Source organism: Chiloscyllium punctatum, chromosome 15 (assembly GCF_047496795.1).
Source record: "Chiloscyllium punctatum isolate Juve2018m chromosome 15, sChiPun1.3, whole genome shotgun sequence".
Classification (NCBI taxonomy): Eukaryota; Metazoa; Chordata; class Chondrichthyes; order Orectolobiformes; family Hemiscylliidae; genus Chiloscyllium; species Chiloscyllium punctatum.
In genome coordinates this window covers 37672474-37691753 of record NC_092753.1, presented here as the reverse complement: position 1 = coordinate 37691753, position 19280 = coordinate 37672474, and the positions used below count along the sequence as shown (strand labels likewise).

At 40.3% G+C, this 19280-nt stretch overlaps 1 protein-coding gene across 16 annotated transcripts in view; it reads right to left on the bottom strand.

Annotated features, from left to right (window-relative positions):
* dmd (dystrophin) overlaps nucleotides 1-19280 on the bottom strand; it is a 1983813-nt gene that overhangs the window by 1051550 nt on the left and 912983 nt on the right. For all 16 annotated transcript variants that reach the window (XM_072585000.1, XM_072584994.1, XM_072584999.1 and 13 more), the window contains 4 exons: nucleotides 14857-15012; nucleotides 9919-10089; nucleotides 3068-3250; nucleotides 2048-2182 (listed from right to left, as the gene is read on the bottom strand). In XM_072585000.1, the coding sequence (XP_072441101.1) occupies nucleotides 2048-2182; nucleotides 3068-3250; nucleotides 9919-10089; nucleotides 14857-15012 (645 nt within the window). The remainder of the gene's footprint in view (nucleotides 1-2047; nucleotides 2183-3067; nucleotides 3251-9918; nucleotides 10090-14856; nucleotides 15013-19280) is intronic.

Below are 19280 nucleotides of genomic sequence, written 5' to 3'. Positions count from 1 at the left end.
TGATTGACTCGCAGGTAGCTGAACAGCTTGCGAATGGGAATGGGATTGTCAGAAGTCTTTGAAACTCCAGAAGGGGAGTTGGCATCATTTTGCTCTGCAGTTAAAAAAAAATCTAAAGTCTGAATTGTGCCAGCTTATTTTCCCTCATCGGTTGCTGTAAATTATGTATTTTTACAATAAGGCATTTGGCAAGCAAGGGCCTGGCGAAGTGAAGTCAAGGAGCCACAGGTCCTGGTAAACTAAAAGGATCCTCTCAGCCAACCCTGTGAACAGGGTTCATTGAACTGTTTTTCCTGTTTTCCCTCCACCCATCACACCAACGCTTTTTGTTGTTTCCTTGCACATGTGCACAGGGGACATCTTACCAAGGAATTAAAGTTTTACCGAATGAAGTTGTATGTCAATAACTAATAGTTGTTTCCCTTAGCTGGAACTTATTTGTAATAAACAGCCATTCTTATTGAATTCAGAAAGCTAATCTCTGCTTTTAATCTGGGCTCGAAAAGACAATTAATTTGGGAATTTTGTGAAACTTGATAAAAATCGTGATTCTTGTGATGATTCTGGCAAAAGTGGGTCTTCATCTCCAATCACCATCACTCCACAACTTCATCTACCTATCACCTCCCTAGCTACTTTCTGCCCAGCCTCACCCCCCTTCCATTAATGTTGCAGCCCCCTTGGACACTCACCTCCCCACCCCACATTCTTGATGAAGGGCTTACGTCCAAAATGTTGACTCTCCTGCTCCGCGGATGCTGCCTGACCGGCTGTGCTTTTTCAGTGCCACACTTTTTGACTCTGATCTCCAGCATCTGCAGTCCTCACTTTCTCCTTGATCTCCAACATGTTACCCCAGTGAGGTGTGACACCATACCAACTCAAGGGACACTTTAAGGAAGTTTTTTTTAAAATAAAAAAACTGCCTATACTTTTTACTCCTACTGGACTAAGTGATTAAAAAAAACCTGTGTGCATTTGTTTATTGTGATGATTTTTTTATTTTTCAAGGTAAACACTAAAATTCATCTTTTCAAATTAATAATAACCTTAACATCAGCTTCTTAATTGGACAAGTACTCTTATACAATTGAAATATGATAGGCGCATGCTAAAATAATTCTAAATTTGTTATATCCCACCAAGGGTATTATAAAGAGGAGAACAATTTCATCCACTCCTCATCTGGTTGTAACATGTGACAGGAACCACAGCCAATTTATGATCAAAATTCAACAAGCATCACTTGAATGAATCACCAAGTAATCTGTTTTTCTTTGGGTCATAATGTTTTTTTTCCAAATCGGTGTGTCATGTATTAGTTCAGTACTCACATTTTCGATCAATCTTTTGGATGAGGCCTAAGGCCCCTTCACTTTAAAATTGTCTGCTTTTGCTTTGAAATCTTGATAATCTTTTGATAAAATAACAACAAACTACATCGGGTAATTGATTTTAGCTGCTGCACTGACTATGATTCCATAAGATCTTGACTCTGTCCTTGAAATCAACACAATCACATAAAACTCCTTTTCAAGTTTGAAGTAATAGGTAAATGTGAACAAACACATAAATAAGTCACAATAAAGCTACATATTTAGAGTGAACATTCTTCTAATTGAGAGGGGGGAATATAACAAAATTATTGCAACTTAAAATAAATGAGCTTTCAATTGGTAACTGACTCATAGGTAACAATTATTTCACAACACAGTTGGACCCTATATCAATGAAAACCCAAAATAATGTTGTTTTGTTTTAGAAGTTTCCACTGATTTAATTGACCACTCAATTTGAAAATAACCAAACGCTTACAATTGAACCAAACAGTTCCTTTTAACATTCTTGAAAACACTGACAATGATGGCTGGAATTTTAATAACTCGCTTGCCAAGTTTAAAACAAGGTTCTGTAATATTCAAACTAACAAACAGCATTGTGAATTTGTAATGTTTAAATGTTGTACTTATTTAATTGCAGTATGATTCTTCAATTAATGTTATATGGCGAATTCATGCAAGAATGTCTGCAGGGCACAATTACTTACATCAAGTGCCTCAGAAATCTCTTCTGCACCACCCTGTAGGTTCTCTGTTTCCTGGAGTTTAAGCTGCAGTTCATCAAGCCACAGGTTTTCTGCCTCCAGATAGGACAGTAACTCACACCAACATGACCACACCTCCTGAGATTGAATGTAGGAAATAAAAAAAATTAGCATGAAAGACAAAACGAAAGAAAAACATGCAGAACAATCAAACACCAGAATGCAGCATATTTCCTCGTCAATTGTAGAATATCTTTTAAGGGACAGGTACATGCTTTGGAGAAAAAATTAGTAGACAAGTGGTGAAACAACCAAGATTTATCTTAACAAAAACAGCCCTTCGTATATAAAATCAGTGCATCTCATCCTAATCTTCAATAAAGGCTGAGTCTCTTCTCATCAGAAGGATAAGGAAGTTCACCATGGCAACATTTTGATAATACAGGGATGTAACATTGCATTGTTGAGAAACAACAGCAGGAATGAACCAATCCAAATTTAAGAATCTGCAGTCATTCAGGTACCAGTTTATGAATGTGCCCTTCCCATTGTAGCAGCTGCAAATAGCCAATCATCAGAACAGCTTTCTCTGGATTGTTCCATCAAACTCATACGTACCATTCCACTTACAACCCCATCTTATCCCAGACCATCACCATTCATACACAACCCAGAAGGAATGATGTTTTCCTGGTGAATTACAATGTATATATAAATGTAGTGTCATACTAGAGTGTCTAACTTGGAGACACCCTGTTTGATTACTCAGTACAAGTAACATCAGACTCTTGCTGTCATCGATGTTCCCACAAACATCAAAACGGTACCATACATTATTAAAACTAGATAAGAATGCCCCTTCAAAATCAGTGCTCGGAATTTTCCCCTGCAGCACTGGTGATATCTTTCACGTTGTTTAATATTTGCAAGGAGTAACCCTCCATTCAGATGCAGTTTACATGTCTTCAAAACTAACATTCTTAATAGAAAGCTAAGAAAACCTTTTGCAATTCAAGAACTGACCTCAAGAGTCTTGCATTTTCTAGTCAGTCTGCTGCAAAGCCGCTGGTAGTTGCTCGTCAGCATATCCAGTTCAGACTTCAAAGCTTCGTGGGCTGCTGGTGGAGCCTTCTCTATGAAACTGTTAACACCTTCACTCAGGAGCTTCACCTTCACCTCTTTCTGTGATACTTCTTCCTTGGCTCGCTTAAAAAAAAAGTACAAATTAACAACACAAGCAACAGCTCACCATTACAAAGTGCATTTGCATTAACAGCAACATAACAGCTACTTCTATGTGTTTCCCAAACCTCATCTATTGCAAGAAAGTACAACTGGAAGTGAATATAAGCCTCCAATCATTGGTTAAGCTGGAAAGCCAAAGAAGATCTTTCATACATTTACACAGGTTATCAGCATCCAACTGTGAAATCTATGACCTGACTTATAGAGGCAGAGATTCAGTAGAATCTCACTTTTTTCACATTTTATTGCAAGGATGGAAGTGATAAAGCAAGGACAAGAAAGTTTTAAAAGCTTCTCGTTTTACTGTTGCACTAATTATCATGACTTCTGCAGTTATTAATTGCAGACCATGACTGGCCTCACTTGGCTAGCCTAAGGAATAGCATCAAAGCTGTCAATACTGCATTCTGTGGTGAACTAACCAAAATGTTTTAAGCATAAAGAACTCTGACTCAGAATTAAAATGCCTGAAATATCAAAAGTGGGTGAGTTACTTGTGACATATTTTCCTGTCCATTTTGTTGGTTGCACAAAGTGCCTCCAAGTATTGGAATAAAAGATTTAAAATGTTGACATTTTCTAATGCAGCATCCATTTGGGAAAATGTTAGACCACACCCAACTTTCACCTAGACTCTGGGAATGGCCAGTTTGTAGCCTATGTAGCCAGTCTTCAGTTTCCACTGAAAAGATTACATTAAATGCATTAAGCATGTTCCACAATCAGACAGTTCACAATGAAAAACCCAATATAATTTTTCTCTTGACCCAAATGCAAGCAGTGAGATTGATTATTTGGTTTAGAATATCTTACCTGATGATACAACAGAGGTGACTTTAACAATAGCTCAAACAGTAACATTACTAGGTCAGTAAGTATTGAGAATATTAACTGTTAACATTAACTTTATAACTCAAAACTAATATCTAACTTTGTGAGAAACTTGTCTTTTTATTAAAATAAAAAAAAACTCAATGTGAAAGCTGTAAAAGTGAAAAATGAGAGACAATTTTTGAAATTATGGAAACCTCACAACAGCCTGGTTGGGTCTAAAGCACAACCATCCTCAGCTGCTTCATCAATTATCTTCTCCCCATAAGATCAGAAGTGGGGATGTTACTGATGATTGCACAACATTAAGCACCATTCGCAACTCCTCAGATATCGAAGCAGTCAGTGTCCAAATGCAGCAAGACCTGGACAATATCCAGGTTGATGGCAGAAAGTCTAAAGTAAGATTCACAAATGCCGAGCAATGACTACCAACAGAGATATTAATCATTGCTCCTTAACATTCAATGATGTTACGGTCACTGAATCCCCAGCGATCAACATCCTTGGGGGATACCACTGACCAGAAACTGTGGACTGGATCAGCCATCTAAATACAGTGACTACTAAGATGGTTAGACACTGGAATTCTGAGGCACATATCTCACCACCTGACTCTCCAAACTTTGTCCACCACCAGCAAGGCAGAAGTCAGGAATGGGATGGAATGTTCCCTATGTGTCTGGATGAATGCTGCTCCAGTAATAAGAAGCTTGATTTCATCCAGGACAAACAGTCACAACATCCACCCCCTCCATCACAGACATTTAGAAACAGCAGTAATGCATTGAAGGAATTCACAAAGGTTCCTTAAGGAGCACTTTCCAAACTCTCAGCTAGCTCCATCTCAAAGGACAAGGGCAGGAGATACACTGCAATGCCACCACCTACAAGTTCCCTTCAAAACCACTGACAATTTTGACTTGGATTTACATCACCATTCCATCACTGCCATTATGTGAAAACCCTGGAATTCCCTGACTATTGGCATCGTGGGTCTAGTTCCAAGAAAGCAGCTTACCACTACCTCAAGAGCAACTAAGGATGGGCAATAAATGCTGGCCAGCAAGTGAAGCCTTCATCTCATGAGTGAATTAATAAAACATGGGGGTACATGTGATTGGGGAAAAGGGAGGGACCTATTATAAGAGCTAGGAGAAATGAGGGATTTCCAATGAGATGGCCCACTGACAAGAGAACAAGAACAAGGCAGAAGAGAAGAAGGGAAAGAAATAAAGATGAGCACCAAGACCAAAAGCTGCCCAGAGAATTCATTCGACACTTCTGTCTGGTCCTCATCTGGGAAATAAATAGCCTGCAGCAGACTGTAAAGCTCTGCTTGAATGCAGAACTAGATTTTATCTGAAACTTGAATAATTTGTTCTGACTTTATTTCATAAAAGCAGTCTCATGACTGAACTTCTTGTCAGTCCACTTGCATCACAGACTGAAGTTCAGAACCTCCCAAAACCAACACTAGAAAGGACCTGAGGTTCGAGATTATGACTTATTACAGTGACCATGAAACATCAAGCTAAATCTTTTCGACAGGCATTAGCTTAACTCAAGCATGAACTCATTAATTTTAACTGAGTTAATGCCTTTAGTAAAATTGGGCATATGAAAAATTTAAGCCAGCTCTAATATCTCAAGTTATTCCAAACCCTCCCCAAATCCCTTTGATACAAAATGACCTTATTAAATGACAAGGCTGGTGTGTTCATCTGTAGATAACCAGACAATGCTGACCGGCTGAAAGAAAATTGCTGTCTCAACAATGTCTCACTTTTTTCTCTATGTTTTCCCTGAAGACAGTCCAAAATATCTTGAAATTCTGTTTCTACCATTGGTAGGCGTCTCAGATTCAAGGCGCTTTGTCAAACAGCTCGATGTTTAGAGGTAATATTAGACTGAAGTCATGGTAACCACCTCAGTATCACATTGTTCCTCTTTTCAAAGAATCAATTTAAATCACATTATACATTTCCCAACTATTTTTACTAAATAGACTTAGCTATTTAGCCCTAGAATAAGTCATTGGCTACCTAAAATTTTATTCATAACTATCTTCAAGCATAAAAGTTGTTTTTACAAAGAATTCGGAGCCACTTTTATCGATGAATAATAGAATCATAGTGCCATGGAAACATATTGAAGTTTTAGTTGTTCATCGTGCTGTTACTTAGCAATGTCAATTGTTGCTGTTTGATAATCAAAGTGCTATTTGTTTTTTGAACACTGATAAGTTATTTTTTAAACAATATTATTGTTTGTTCAGAATTAAGAAGTCAACTTACAAGGAATTCCCACTGAAATGCACAGATGGGTTGCCTGGGTAATATCATTGTATCCCAGTATTCAGCAACTTTCTCTTAGCAATGACAGCAGCAGTCCTTAATTGTGTTTCTTCCCCCTCCCCAATACATATATTAACTGGATATGAGAAAGCATTCAATTGTTATTTTTAACACTGAATTGAGTTAACTGCACTGTAGAACCTCGAAATTCTGTGACCTCTTTCAAGTCTAAAGCAGCACTGCATTTGCAATTTGCCACAGTTTAAAACAGCTATGCCCAATGTTGTAACAGTCAGGAATGGAGGTTGGATGGTTTCCTAGAACAAAAACCACTATTAAATATATTATCAGAAAAATACACGCTCAGAGATTCAAATAAAGTATGCATTTCCATGCTTCATTCAAGGAATCCTCATTAAAAGGGAATGAGATTCCAATTTTAGCAACAAAATTGGAACTCTTGAGGCACAACAGTCTCTCAAGTCATTATATACTTTGCTCAAACAAAATAAAATAATTAAATGTGCTAGACAAACCAACCACATCATCGGTGATAACAGTGGTGGAGGAGCTAAGAGAATGAATGACCACTTGATTTTTAATATTATGTCTTGTTTTGTTTATAATGGGGCCCATTTACATTGCAGAAGGGAAAAAAAAGGTTGTTGGAAGTACGTTTTGCACAAATACAATTTGCATTCCTAAAAGTTGCTCCTGAAGACCAGAGTAGCAGATGCAAGCAAAATTAGATCTTGAGACTTCACTCGGATACCTTTCCAATATACTGTGTGTTGCCTTGGCAGTGGTAGTGAGGTTAACTTTGAGCCCCAGGTGGACAGAGGAAGTGCTTCAGTGATACCTTTAAGGCCTCACTGACAAAGTAGAACATTCCCACAGACACCTGGGAATCACAGACCCAGGACCGTCCAAACTGGAGAAAAAGCATCCCAGAAGGTGTTCAGCACCTCGAGACTTGCCATTGGGAGAGGCAGAAGCCCGATGAGAACAGCGAAAAGAGCTTGCTCTTATACCAACACCTTAGATAGAAACAAAAGATTGGCAGATGCTGGAAGCCAAAGTAGACAAGCTGGAGGCTCGAAGAGCATCATCAGCAAGTGGAGAAGTCCAATGTTTTGGGTATAACCACTCTTCAGGAATGGAGGTGAGGGTAGGGGGGAGTTGCAGATAAAGGGGATGGGAGGGATGGGTTATGGATGGAGATAGAGACAGAATGGTGAAGTGAATATAGGTGGTAGGTCGATTGGAGGAACAAATCTGGTTGGTAGCTGAAAAGAGGGGTTGGTCGGAGGGATGGAAGGGGGAAGGAAGGGCTGGAAAAGGGAGCCGGTGGATAGGACAGGAGATTATTTGAAATTGGAGAATTCAGTTGTTGAATCCTCTGGGCTGTAGACTGCTCAGGCTGAAGGTGAGGTGTTGTTCCTTCAATTTGCAGTTTGGATCAGTGTGGCAATGGAGAAGGACAAGGATCGTCATGTCGGAAATGGAGTGGGTTTGGGAATTGAAATGGGCGGTGAGTGTGAGATCAGGCTGGTCCTTACCGGCTGGCTGAGATGCTTGGTGAACCGTTTACATTCAGTCTCCCCGATGTAGAGAAGACCACATCGGGAGTACCAGATACAGTAAACAAGGCTGGAGGAGAGTCGAGAGTGTGGTGCTGGAAAAGCACAGCAGGTCAGGCAGCATCCGAAGAGCAGGAGAATACAGGAATGGAGGGCAAATGAAGGGCTTTTGCCTGAATCGTCGATTCTCCTGCTCCTTGGTTGCTGCCTGACCTGCTGTGCCTTTCCAGCACCACACTCTCGACTCTAATCTCCAACATCTGCAGTCCTCATTTTTTCCAAGGTTGGAAGATAGGCAGGTGAACCTCAGTCTCACCTGGAAGGACTTTTTGGGGTCCTGGATGGAGGTGAGGGGAGTGGTGTGCCGACAGGTTGTCCATCTTTTCCGGTTGTAGGGGAAGGTACCTGGGGGTTCGGGGGGTTGGTGAAGAGGGTAGCACGAACCAAGGACTGTCAGTGGGAACAGTCCTTGTGGAAGACAGAGAGGGGTGGGAAGGGGCAGATGTTCACAGTGGTGGGGTCTAGTTGGAGGTGGCGGAAATGTTCGAGGATGATACATTTGGTGCATAGACTAGTGTGTTGGTATGTAAGGACAAGGGTGATTCTATCTTTATTATGTTTGCATGGGGTGGGATTTAGAGCAGTGGAGCGGGGAATGGAGGAGGTGCAATGGAGGACTGTCTGGATGACAGTGGGGAGGCGGGAGGGGGGGGGGGGGGGGAGTACGTTGTGTGAAATAGATGGACATCTAGGATGCTAGGATGCTTGGGGGTGGAACATCTCCCCATCGATGCAGATGCAACTGAGACGGCGGAATTGGGAAAACGGGATGGAGTTCTTGCAGGATACTGTGGGAGTAGTCCACGTAGTTATGAGATTCTGTGGGTTTTGTAGTAAAGGTCAGTTTGTAAACTGTTGCAGGAAATTGAAATGGAGAGTTCCAGGAAATGGAGGGAGATGTCCGAGATAGATCAAGTGAATTTAAGGACGGCTTGGAAATTGTTGGCAAAGTCAATGACCTGCTCCAGTTTAGCCTGGGTGCAGGACGCTGCACCAATGCAGTCATTGATGAAACAGCGGAAGAGTTTGGGCATGGTGCCTGTGTATGTTCTGAAGAGGGACTGTTTGACATCACCGGCAAAGAAGCATGCGTAACTGAGACCCATTCGAGTGCCCATAGCCATACCCTAGATTTGGAGGAAAAGGGAAGAGTTGAAGGAAAAGTTATTGTGGCTGAGGACTAATTTGGCGAGGCAGAGGAGGATATTGGTGGAGGAGGACTGGACGGGTCTGTTGAAGAGGAAGAAACTGAGGCCTTGCAGGCCAACATTGTGGGGAATGGACATGTGCAAGGACCAACATCAACATCTTCCCACCCAAAGTACAACAGAGCCTGCGGTAGACACATCAGTCTGTATATCCACCTGTGGACTCACTGAGAGCGGAAGAGAGTAATCCTCATCTGCGAGGGACCGCCAATGATGATGATTAGAAGTGAGCTTAACTTTGAATTTCCTGATTTTAGGTTCAAGGCCTACTCCAAGCTCTTACATTGTGTAAAAGCAGACTGTTCTAAATCCAACAGAATTTTTACTGGTAACAGATTCACTTGCCTGATCATTCTATTGTAAGAAAGATTAATTCAATAATTTATTAATTGTTTTATTTATGCTCCTTACACTTACACAGAAGCCACCTGATCATTCACCCATAGAATATAGCTGAGTCTGACAGCACTCAAGGACGACTTCAAACTTATGTGAGATCAAAGCTTGCGCAGGTTTTGGCACAGAGAGCATCAGAAACTGGGGAATACTGGTGACAGTAAATGCTAGTGATGGGCATGAACGCATTAACATGTAACTGGTTAAAATGCAAAATAAATGGAAGTAACAAAATAAAATTGTTCAGAGAAATTTACCGTGAGTTCTTCCACGGCCTTTTTGAGCTCCTCAGGAGTTTTGTATTCAAAATCTCTCTCCAAGTATTCCTCTTCAGCTTGTGCTATCCATTCTTGCATCTCGGACAGGTCTTTCCTGAGACTCATTGTTTTGTCCAGTGCACTTTTCAATGCAGCCTTTCTGGCGTATGCCTATTTGGTGCAGGTCAAAGAAAAGGCAGTTTCAACATATTGTGTGGAAAACGTTTTACACGGTGTAATGTTAAGAGGAAAATCTATGATTAAAAAATAAACAGCATTTAGCTTCTCACCCTACCAAGAATGTTTAGGAAGTTAAAAAGAAGCTATTCCTTGAGAAAGGGGACCACACCGGGACCTAGCTACAGCTCTGCAAATTCTTAGCCAGTGCTCACTGACTTATACACAAACATTGGTGCAGAGGAAGTGGTGGAGGCCGGTACAATTACAACATTTAAAAGGCATCTGGATGGGGATATGAACAGGAAGGTTTAGAAAGATATGGGCTAAGTGCTGGCAAATAGGACTAGATTAATTTAGGATATCTGATCAGCATGGACAAGTTGGACCGAAGGATTTGTTTCCGTGCTGTACATCTCTCTGACTCTGTGTCGGCTGCTGAGTGGTGGCAAGTAATCCTCAAGGGCAGAAAAAAAAACTCACTTTAAAGAAAATAGTATAACCATAGGAGCTTCACTTCAGTCACAAACTCGGGTTCACACCATTTGCAAAAGATCCTTGGTGCCCAGACAGCACCTACAAAAATCTGTTCAAATTAACTCAGCCTGAGAATAATTGAGAACTTTTCTCAGTATTTCTGGTCATCTAGAAACTTGTATTTGAAGGCTTTTCCCCCCTTTTGTGGATACCCTTTGCATTGGAGTATTATTTTCTTCCCTTAGCTCCTTGTAGCTGTCAACAATAAGCCAAGAAAAGATAACAATCTCAGAAATTATTTGAAAAAATTCCTTGCTGCATTATGTTAATTGCTGCAGTATTAATAGTGTCTCCTTATGGCAAAATGACATCTGAAAGATAATGGAAAGCTTAGTGCTTACATGACTGGAGGTTTCAGTTAATGGAATAACTTACATGGTCAGCAAGTAAGAAGAAAGAAGGCTGATTTCTCAAGCTTTATCCTCAATGCCAGTGACAGTACCCTGCAGGTATTTTATTACCAACAAGATTGGGGTGTTTCACACAATTGGATGGAAGTGAAAGAAATGATTATCATGCCAAGTAATAAACAGCCAGCTTTTGATTTTGTCACAATGCAATAAATACTAAGTTTTTCAGTGGGACTCCCTTTCAAACATTGGTACATTTATGGTACCAATGAGTTCCACAGATGGTGTAAACTCTTTTTTTCCGTTTTAGGCCAATTTCTTAACATTGATAACATCAGTAGACTTGTTCTCCTCAGCACAGCCTTGGGTAAAAGATAAGGAATTCCTTAAGCCAGAGGGTGGTAAAATCTCTGGAACTCATTGCCGCAAAAGGCTGTGGAGGCCAGGTCACTGAGACATTTAAGACAGAGATAGATAGGTTCTTGATTAGTGAGAGGCTCAAGGATTACTGGGAGAAGGCAGGAGAATGAGGTCCTGAAACATATTAGCCACGATTGAATGGTGAAGCAGACGTGATGGTCCAAATGGCCTAATTCTACTCCAATATCTTATGGGAAAAAGTAATAAGAAAGCATACACAGGAAGATAAATCTTTCGCCATAAATAAATTTATGTTTTAAATCACTCATGACAAAAAGAAATTTGGACATAGAAATTGCTGTTGACAACATTAACTAATAATGCATGCTCCTACAACGTTCCTCTACCGATTATTTTAATAGGTGTAACCACATTGCTACCAAATGCCTGATTGACCAATAACAAAAAACAAATGTAAGGCTCAATCTCACTTTTTTTCTTTGGCTACGTCACCTCACTAACAATCTAGCACATCCTTTTGGCATTTCTCACATTTGATTTTCACCCTTTTAACTCTGCATCACTCCCAGAACAATTTACCAACCAGTGGATATCTGTCAAAAGCCTGGCATCCCTTGTTGCCATAGCATCTTTAAAAACCCATGATGCCTGGGTGAGCACTGGCATTCCAGCACTATCCCACTTAATGACAATCAGAATTTGAACAGGTTGAAGAAGAGTAAGATGTCATTGTGATGTTCCAATAGGAAACTGGGAGGTCTTGGTGGATGGGGTGGTTAAGAGGAGAGGGACCTCTTCCCAGAAACGACACCTCCAGATCCTGCCAGCCTGGTCTGAAGTGGCCATCTAGATCAGTGCCATTTCTAGGGTGTTCAGAAACTGGCAGTGTTGACTGAAGGTCATAGACATTATCTGGTCTGCCAGGGTTAGAACAGCACACGCCTCTCTCTGTCACCGCATACTCACTGTAATCCTCCTACTGCACTCACCTCTCACAGAATATCACGCTTGGCCTTTCTCAATATCTTCCCTCACTCACTCTTCCCCTCCACTACTGAGTCTGCTGTGCTGCCTCCTCAGTCCTTTGGTACACCTTTCCCCATATACACCAGGACTAACAGCCATATCACCCAATCATTACAGGGAGAGTCTGAATGGGTGAAGGGGTGCCCGACATTGGTGTCCTCACCCCCTATAGAGGCATAATCCTGGCCTTCACAGGATAAGACTGGAATTGCTCCTGTGGTGATGCAGAAACATCCATTTGCTACTAAGCGAGCCAGGACCACTCTGCATGCCCCTACTGCTCTCCCATTAATCCGACTGTCACTCTCAATCATTGCACACCACTTCTGACCATTGGCTATGAGGCTTTCCCTCTCATTCTGTTGGCCTGCCCACAATGTCTGTGGAGAAACACCCACCTCCCCAGAAGTGTTACCCTTCAGCCTGGAAATATCAGGCTGCACAGCACGGTGGGCAGCACGGTGGCACAGTGGTTAGCACTGCTGCCTCACAGCGCCAGAGACCCGGGTTCAATTCCCGCCTCAGGCGACTGACTGCGTGGAGTTTGCACGTTCTCCCCGTGTCTGCGTGGGTTTCCTTCGGGTGCTCCGGTTTCCTCCACAGTCCAAAGATGTGCAGGTCAGGTGGATTGGCCATGCTAAATTGCCTGTAGTGTTAGGTAAGGGGTAAATGTAAGGGTATGGGTGAGTTGCGCTTCGGCGGGTCGGTGTGGACTTGTTGGGCCAAAGGGCCTGTTTCCACACTGTAATGTAATCTAATCTAATCAAAAAATCAGAGAAAGCAGCAGTGAAGCTGCCTCCTGTGTCCCTTCATCAGTCCGGATACTGACACCTCAGTGGGAACTGTAAACAAGGAGAGAGTGGGGACAGAATCTGGCAAGGACCTCACCATTTGCCAAGGAAGACACAGCCCAGATTATCAGGTGTTTCAGAGAAATACATGTTTCTTTCAATCTTCTCTCTTGTCCCAGAAAGTGCTGTTTCCTTCTTGGTTAATGCTGCATTATAGCAACTACTTGTTGGTTTTAATCCAACAATCATCGGAGTTTTAGAGATGAAGGCGGCGGAAAGCAGTTCGCTCAGTTGGTTTGCATTCCTGAACAACGACAACAATCATTCAAATCCCACTCCGGCTCAGCTCACCGTGAAGAACTCTCCTTCTCAATCCCTTCCCTCACTCGAGGAATGGTGACCCTCAGGTTAAACCACTACCAGCCATCTCTCTCTCTCTCTCTCTCTCCATCTCTACTGTGGTCTGCTCAAGCTGCAGTAACAATACTTTTGACTTTTAGAGAGTGGGTACGTTTTCCCCTGGACAGTAAACTAATCAGCCCAATATAACATCTGGATAATTTCAATTTTACTTGGCTTTATTTAATGCATTGTGGAAAGTCAAAAATCTAATCCACGAATTTCAGCCGATGGTTATTGTTCCATGAGGATGATTCAACTCTACTAGCCTTATCAAACAACTGCAAAGAACACAGCCAAATCAGAAATGCTGGGGCTGCTCATCAGACCCTACTATCTTACAGCAACAGGCAAGACATGATAACTATTCACAGGCTATTGTTAGACAGTAATGTCTGTGTCAAGGATTCAATATTATTCCATCCTCTCCTGGATATCATTTTGAATCAAAATAGGTCAAGTTTACAGAGTTTGATGTGAATGCTGACATACAAAGCTGTTGAAATTCTTCTTGTTAATAACTTCAACAAAAAGGTTTTTTTCATTTTATTTTTGCACTGACTTTTCCCATACAATCGACACCAAAATGAATGTCATATAAAAAGAAATGTTTGAAGCAGAGTAAATAAAACCTGGGAAAGAATTTGCTGTCAATGATAAGTCCAAAGTTATTGTCACTTTGTCAAACTCAATTGAGCTAGCATTATATAAATCCGACCCTACCTGCTCGAGTATTGTAAACAATGGCAGTGTATAATCAAACTGGGAATTTTGTGGTTCACATTTGAACAAAAATATGTATTCAACATGCATGTTTGCTTGTCTAGCCAGTTTCTAACACACTTCAATAAACATTTGCCAGATCCATTTACTGCTACCTGAAGACCACTCAATATCATCTTGGACATAACTGCTGTAGGTAAGATCACCATGTTATCTTAATCACTTGACAACAAAACAGACAGAAAATTCACTCAGTGCTTTATTCTTTGGTGAATAGAAATCTTGGTCACTAATCCATACAATAGTCTGTAAATGTTGATAGACATGCAACAACATGGTTTATGTATGTTACTATGTTCCTGGCTACATTTCCAGTGAACATGCAGCAGCAAAACAGGAACAGCTCTAATGAAATTCGCCTGTACAATCAGACAGAGACTCTGGAACTTGAACAAATATAAAAACAGAAAACATCTCATTCATCACTTGTCTCTGTGAAATGGTGGATATCCAAAGGCATTACTACTTTCATTCCCAGAGACCAGACTTCTCACCTGTTTACAGATATTCTCCCAACATGCATTCAGTTCCGACAGTTCAGTCTGTAATTTTCCCACATAGGTGGGCTCAGCCTGGCCTTTTAAGGTTTCTCCCACATCATTGATACCATTTAAGCTAGGCTGGATTGTTTGAATGTCATTCACTAAAGCCTGAATAAGAAAGAAAAACATGCTTTTATCATAACTACTCAAATATACCTCTAAGTACACAGATGAAAAATTAAGCAAAACAGGGTAGTTAAGTTAAACTTACAGTGAAATTGAGAACCAATCTCTCTGGTACCAATAAGCTAGTGACACAACTTGAAAGAAAGTTAATGAAGCATAACATACTTCAAAGTAAATTGAACAACTACAGTTGTATCTTTCATGAACATCAATAACAATGTGAATTTGCATTTGGAGGAATAATCTAAATTTTGTTAATGCAAATTCTCTGATTTAGTGCATCAATATTGTAAAGCCCATAACAATAGTTAGCCTTTAGTTTTTGTTTCAGCTCACAGGTATAACATAGATAGAATTTTTGACACTTGGTCACATTAGAATTGAAATATTAGTAATGAATAGAGAGAATAATACATGATTTGTCAGTGAACTAAACGCCACTAATTCAATGCAGTAATTCAAATAGAGAGAAAAGCATGAGGAGTAGGAAAGTCAGCTGAACATGGATAATTCAATTACTATATTTAACCCACTGGGAGCTGTCACTCTTCAAATCAATATATACTCAAGACTTTAGAAAGCTCCTTGCTCGAATCCTTGATATGGTTTCTGTCAGTCCCTGCCTGATTGCTAATAACTGTACTCACCAAACTTGCACAGTTGAAGCTTCCCACAAAATGAGCTATAATATTCTGCTTCGTTTGGAGTAGATCGCTTCATTGCCAGAACCTGCCAGCCAGCAGCCTGCAACCCTTAGCAACTTCTTGAATCAGCTCATTTAGATTTTCAGCACACCAAGAAATGCTTCATGAGACAGTTTCCCCTCTCCCCTCCCACCCAGAGTGCTCAGGAAGTGAAAAGAACATCTAATATTAAGTGATTAAGAATGGGTATACTCCTGCTTTATAATGACATGGTTCACATTAAACTGAATCATATCACATTTGTTCAAAAACAGCAGTTGGCCATACGGCCCTTTGATACTGCTATCCCATTCAGTAAGGTTGCTCAGAGAATCTAAATTAAGTCCACAGATAAACATTTTTGTAATTCTAAATATTCCATCATTCCCTCAGTGCCCAAAACTTTATCATCTCAAGTAGGAAGAAACTCAATAACTGAGTATTCACAACCTTCTGTTGTGAAGGATTTCAAAGACTCACGATCCTCTGGATAAAGCAGCTTCATCCTATAACTATCACAAATAGTCTCAAGCTAAGCAGTGGGCTATGCCGCCAAGATCCAAACCTACCAAACAGGAGTAAAAGTCTCTCAGCATCAACCCCTTTCAGAATTTTATAGTTTCCAGTGAGATCACAGCCCATTCTCCAAACTCCAGAGAATTTCACTCAATTTTCCTCACATACTCCTCATAGGACAGCCTTATCATTCAAAATTCAATCTAGAAAACCTTTGTTGGATCATTCAGAATCAAATTGTATCCTTCTTTATGTACAGAGACCAAACTCAACAGAGCAATTCCAGCAAATTTCCTTATTTTTACAATCCAACTACTTTTCAGGTCATCAGACTATTTGCCTTTCTAATTCCTTGCTGTTTTTGTGTATTAATATTCTGTGATTTGTATATAAGGTCCGGATAGCCTTCTGAACTTTACCGTTATTCAAAATCACCCCTTTAAAGAAAACAGCTTTTCTTCTCCAGCGAATCATTCTGCAATTCCCTACATTACATTCATCTGCCTTTTTCTTGCCAAATCCTTTCAGTTGTCCATATCTCCCAGAATCCTCCTAACAGCTGAATTGTTAATTTGGATGGCAGTCATCAGCAGACGTTGATAAATTGGTATAGCATTTAAAAACCCAAACAGTGATCTTGTGGCATTCCCAAAATGTTGCCTTTATTCTTAACTCTCCCTTTTCTGTCCATAAATCAATCCCTGCATCATATTAATATATCACCCCTCAATTCCTTTAGTATAGCTTGCCCAAGAACTTCTCGTGTAGTACTTCATCAAATATCTTCTGAGAAGGTATCATTTTTATTTCCTCTATGGCTATTGAAAAGGCATAAAAAATAACTTCATTCAATTTTGCATTGTTGCTTCTACAGCACAATGCAGATGTGCAACTAACATAGTTTACAATTTATCTTTTAAGCCTAATTGAATTATTTTTCCATCCAGGAATATTGGCTTCTATCTTTTGTACCACCTAAATTTGTTACAGATTGGATATTTTTCGTACCATCCCATTGAGGAACAGCTGAACAGCAATGCCCACAAGTCGGATTTCACCCCTAGGATTCTGAAACGACATCACTGTAATTCTCTTTCCTCTTTGAAGGGCCTATATGGTAACTAACAACTATAGCAACTTATTGGCTATATTGACGACAAAATCCTGCTAAGTAATTCTCTCTGAAACAAAAACACACAAAGATACAGACCAGAGACTCTGACCAAAGTAGCAAATATTTATTTATATACAAAAAGCAAGATGAAGCCCAAAAACTGAACTATGAGACTCAATAAATTTGCCTACTCTAAGATTATTTGCAACGACTCAATTAGTATACTTAAGAATAGCATCTGACAAAAACTTAGGACTTTTTGTTAATGAATAAACAAAGCTATCATTATAACACAACAAATTCAACCTTTTTTCATCCTTTCACTGGCTCTTTGTTCATTCCAGGCAAGTATTTCTCCTCTCAATTCTTATTCAATTCAGGGACGCACTTTTGATGGAAATTATGTTTCAAGCTCCTAGCTTTTAACTAGTTTGAGGTCAGATTCAACATTTTTTATTTCAGTGGTTGCCAACAAACTCAAAGACATTTCATACACCAAACAGAAAAAAACATGTTAAAACATACAAATGTTTGCGAGGCATAATGCTCCCTTTAGAACAATACATAGTACCAGAGCAACTCATCACAGTTAGCACTTAACACAAAAAAAAAACCTGCCATTCCTGCCTTGGGATATTCAGTACGATGAGGTCTAAAGTGTCAGCTTTGTTAGTTTATCAGGCAGAAATACAGATCATTTGCTATATTGAAATTGCACTCCTCAGTTCTCATGAAACAAAATTAAAAGAAAACAACCTGAATTTGCAGTATACAGTTTGGATGACACTGTTTGATTTAGGAGATGGATAAGGACTGGAATCTATTCAAATGCAATTTGGATATAACAGAAAACTTTTATCAGCACACATTTTTTCTAGATTCTGAAGAAGGAGCCACTGGACCCAAAACATTAACTCTGCTTTCTCTCCATAGATGCTGCCAGACCTCTGAGTTTTTCCAGCAATTTCTGAACTTGTTTCGGATTTCTGGCATCTGCAGTTCTTTGTTTTTTTCATTCTTTTTCTTCACATCCCTTATCTGATTATGGGAGGAGGTGTCTAAAATCGTGAAGGTTTTCAACTGCACTCCAGGAAAGAAGTGGAAGTTCAAACTTGGGACCTTTTTAAAAAAAAATCACACCATGTGGGTATCACTGACTGGACCAACATTTGTTGCTCATCCCTGAATACCTTGGAGAAGGTAGAGTTGAGACACTTGCCACCCTCTTGAACTGCTGTAGTGCAAGTGGTGCTGATACACCCACACTGCTGTCAAAAAGGCACTTCTACGTCTTTTACTGAGTGACAGTGAAGTTCTATGTTAGGATGGTGTGCAGATGAAGGGAAACTTGCAGGTGATGTTGTTCCAATATATCTACTACTTTCAATCTTCACTGAGGGGGACCACTTGCTTATTTGGGAAAAACAGTCGAGGAAACATCGATGAGAAACTGCAGTGTTTCTTGAAGGTGGCATGGTTTTGGAGAGAATGAATACTTAGTATGATGGGCTGAATGCCAATTAAGTGGGCACCTCAGCCTGGGCAGTGTCAAGCGTTTTTGGAGTTGTGGAGATGCACCAACCTGTGCAAGTACAGAGTATATCATCACACCACTGTCTCGTATATTGAACATATTGGATAGGTCAAGGGGAGTCAAGAAGCAAGTTATCCCTGCAGAAATTCTCACCTCTAACCTGCTCTTGTAGTTATCGTACTAATATGGTGAGTTCTTTTCAGTTTCTGGTCAACATCTTGGTCCTGGGAAATTTAACAATGGCAATACAAATTGAATGTCATCAAGCTGATGGCTAGATTCTCTATTGTTGCAGATGGCCATTGCCTAGCACTTATTTGACATGAATAGTACTTATCAGGCCAATAGTTATGCTACCCAGGTTTTGCTGCTTATGGGCTCAGGCTACTTCAATATTAGAGGA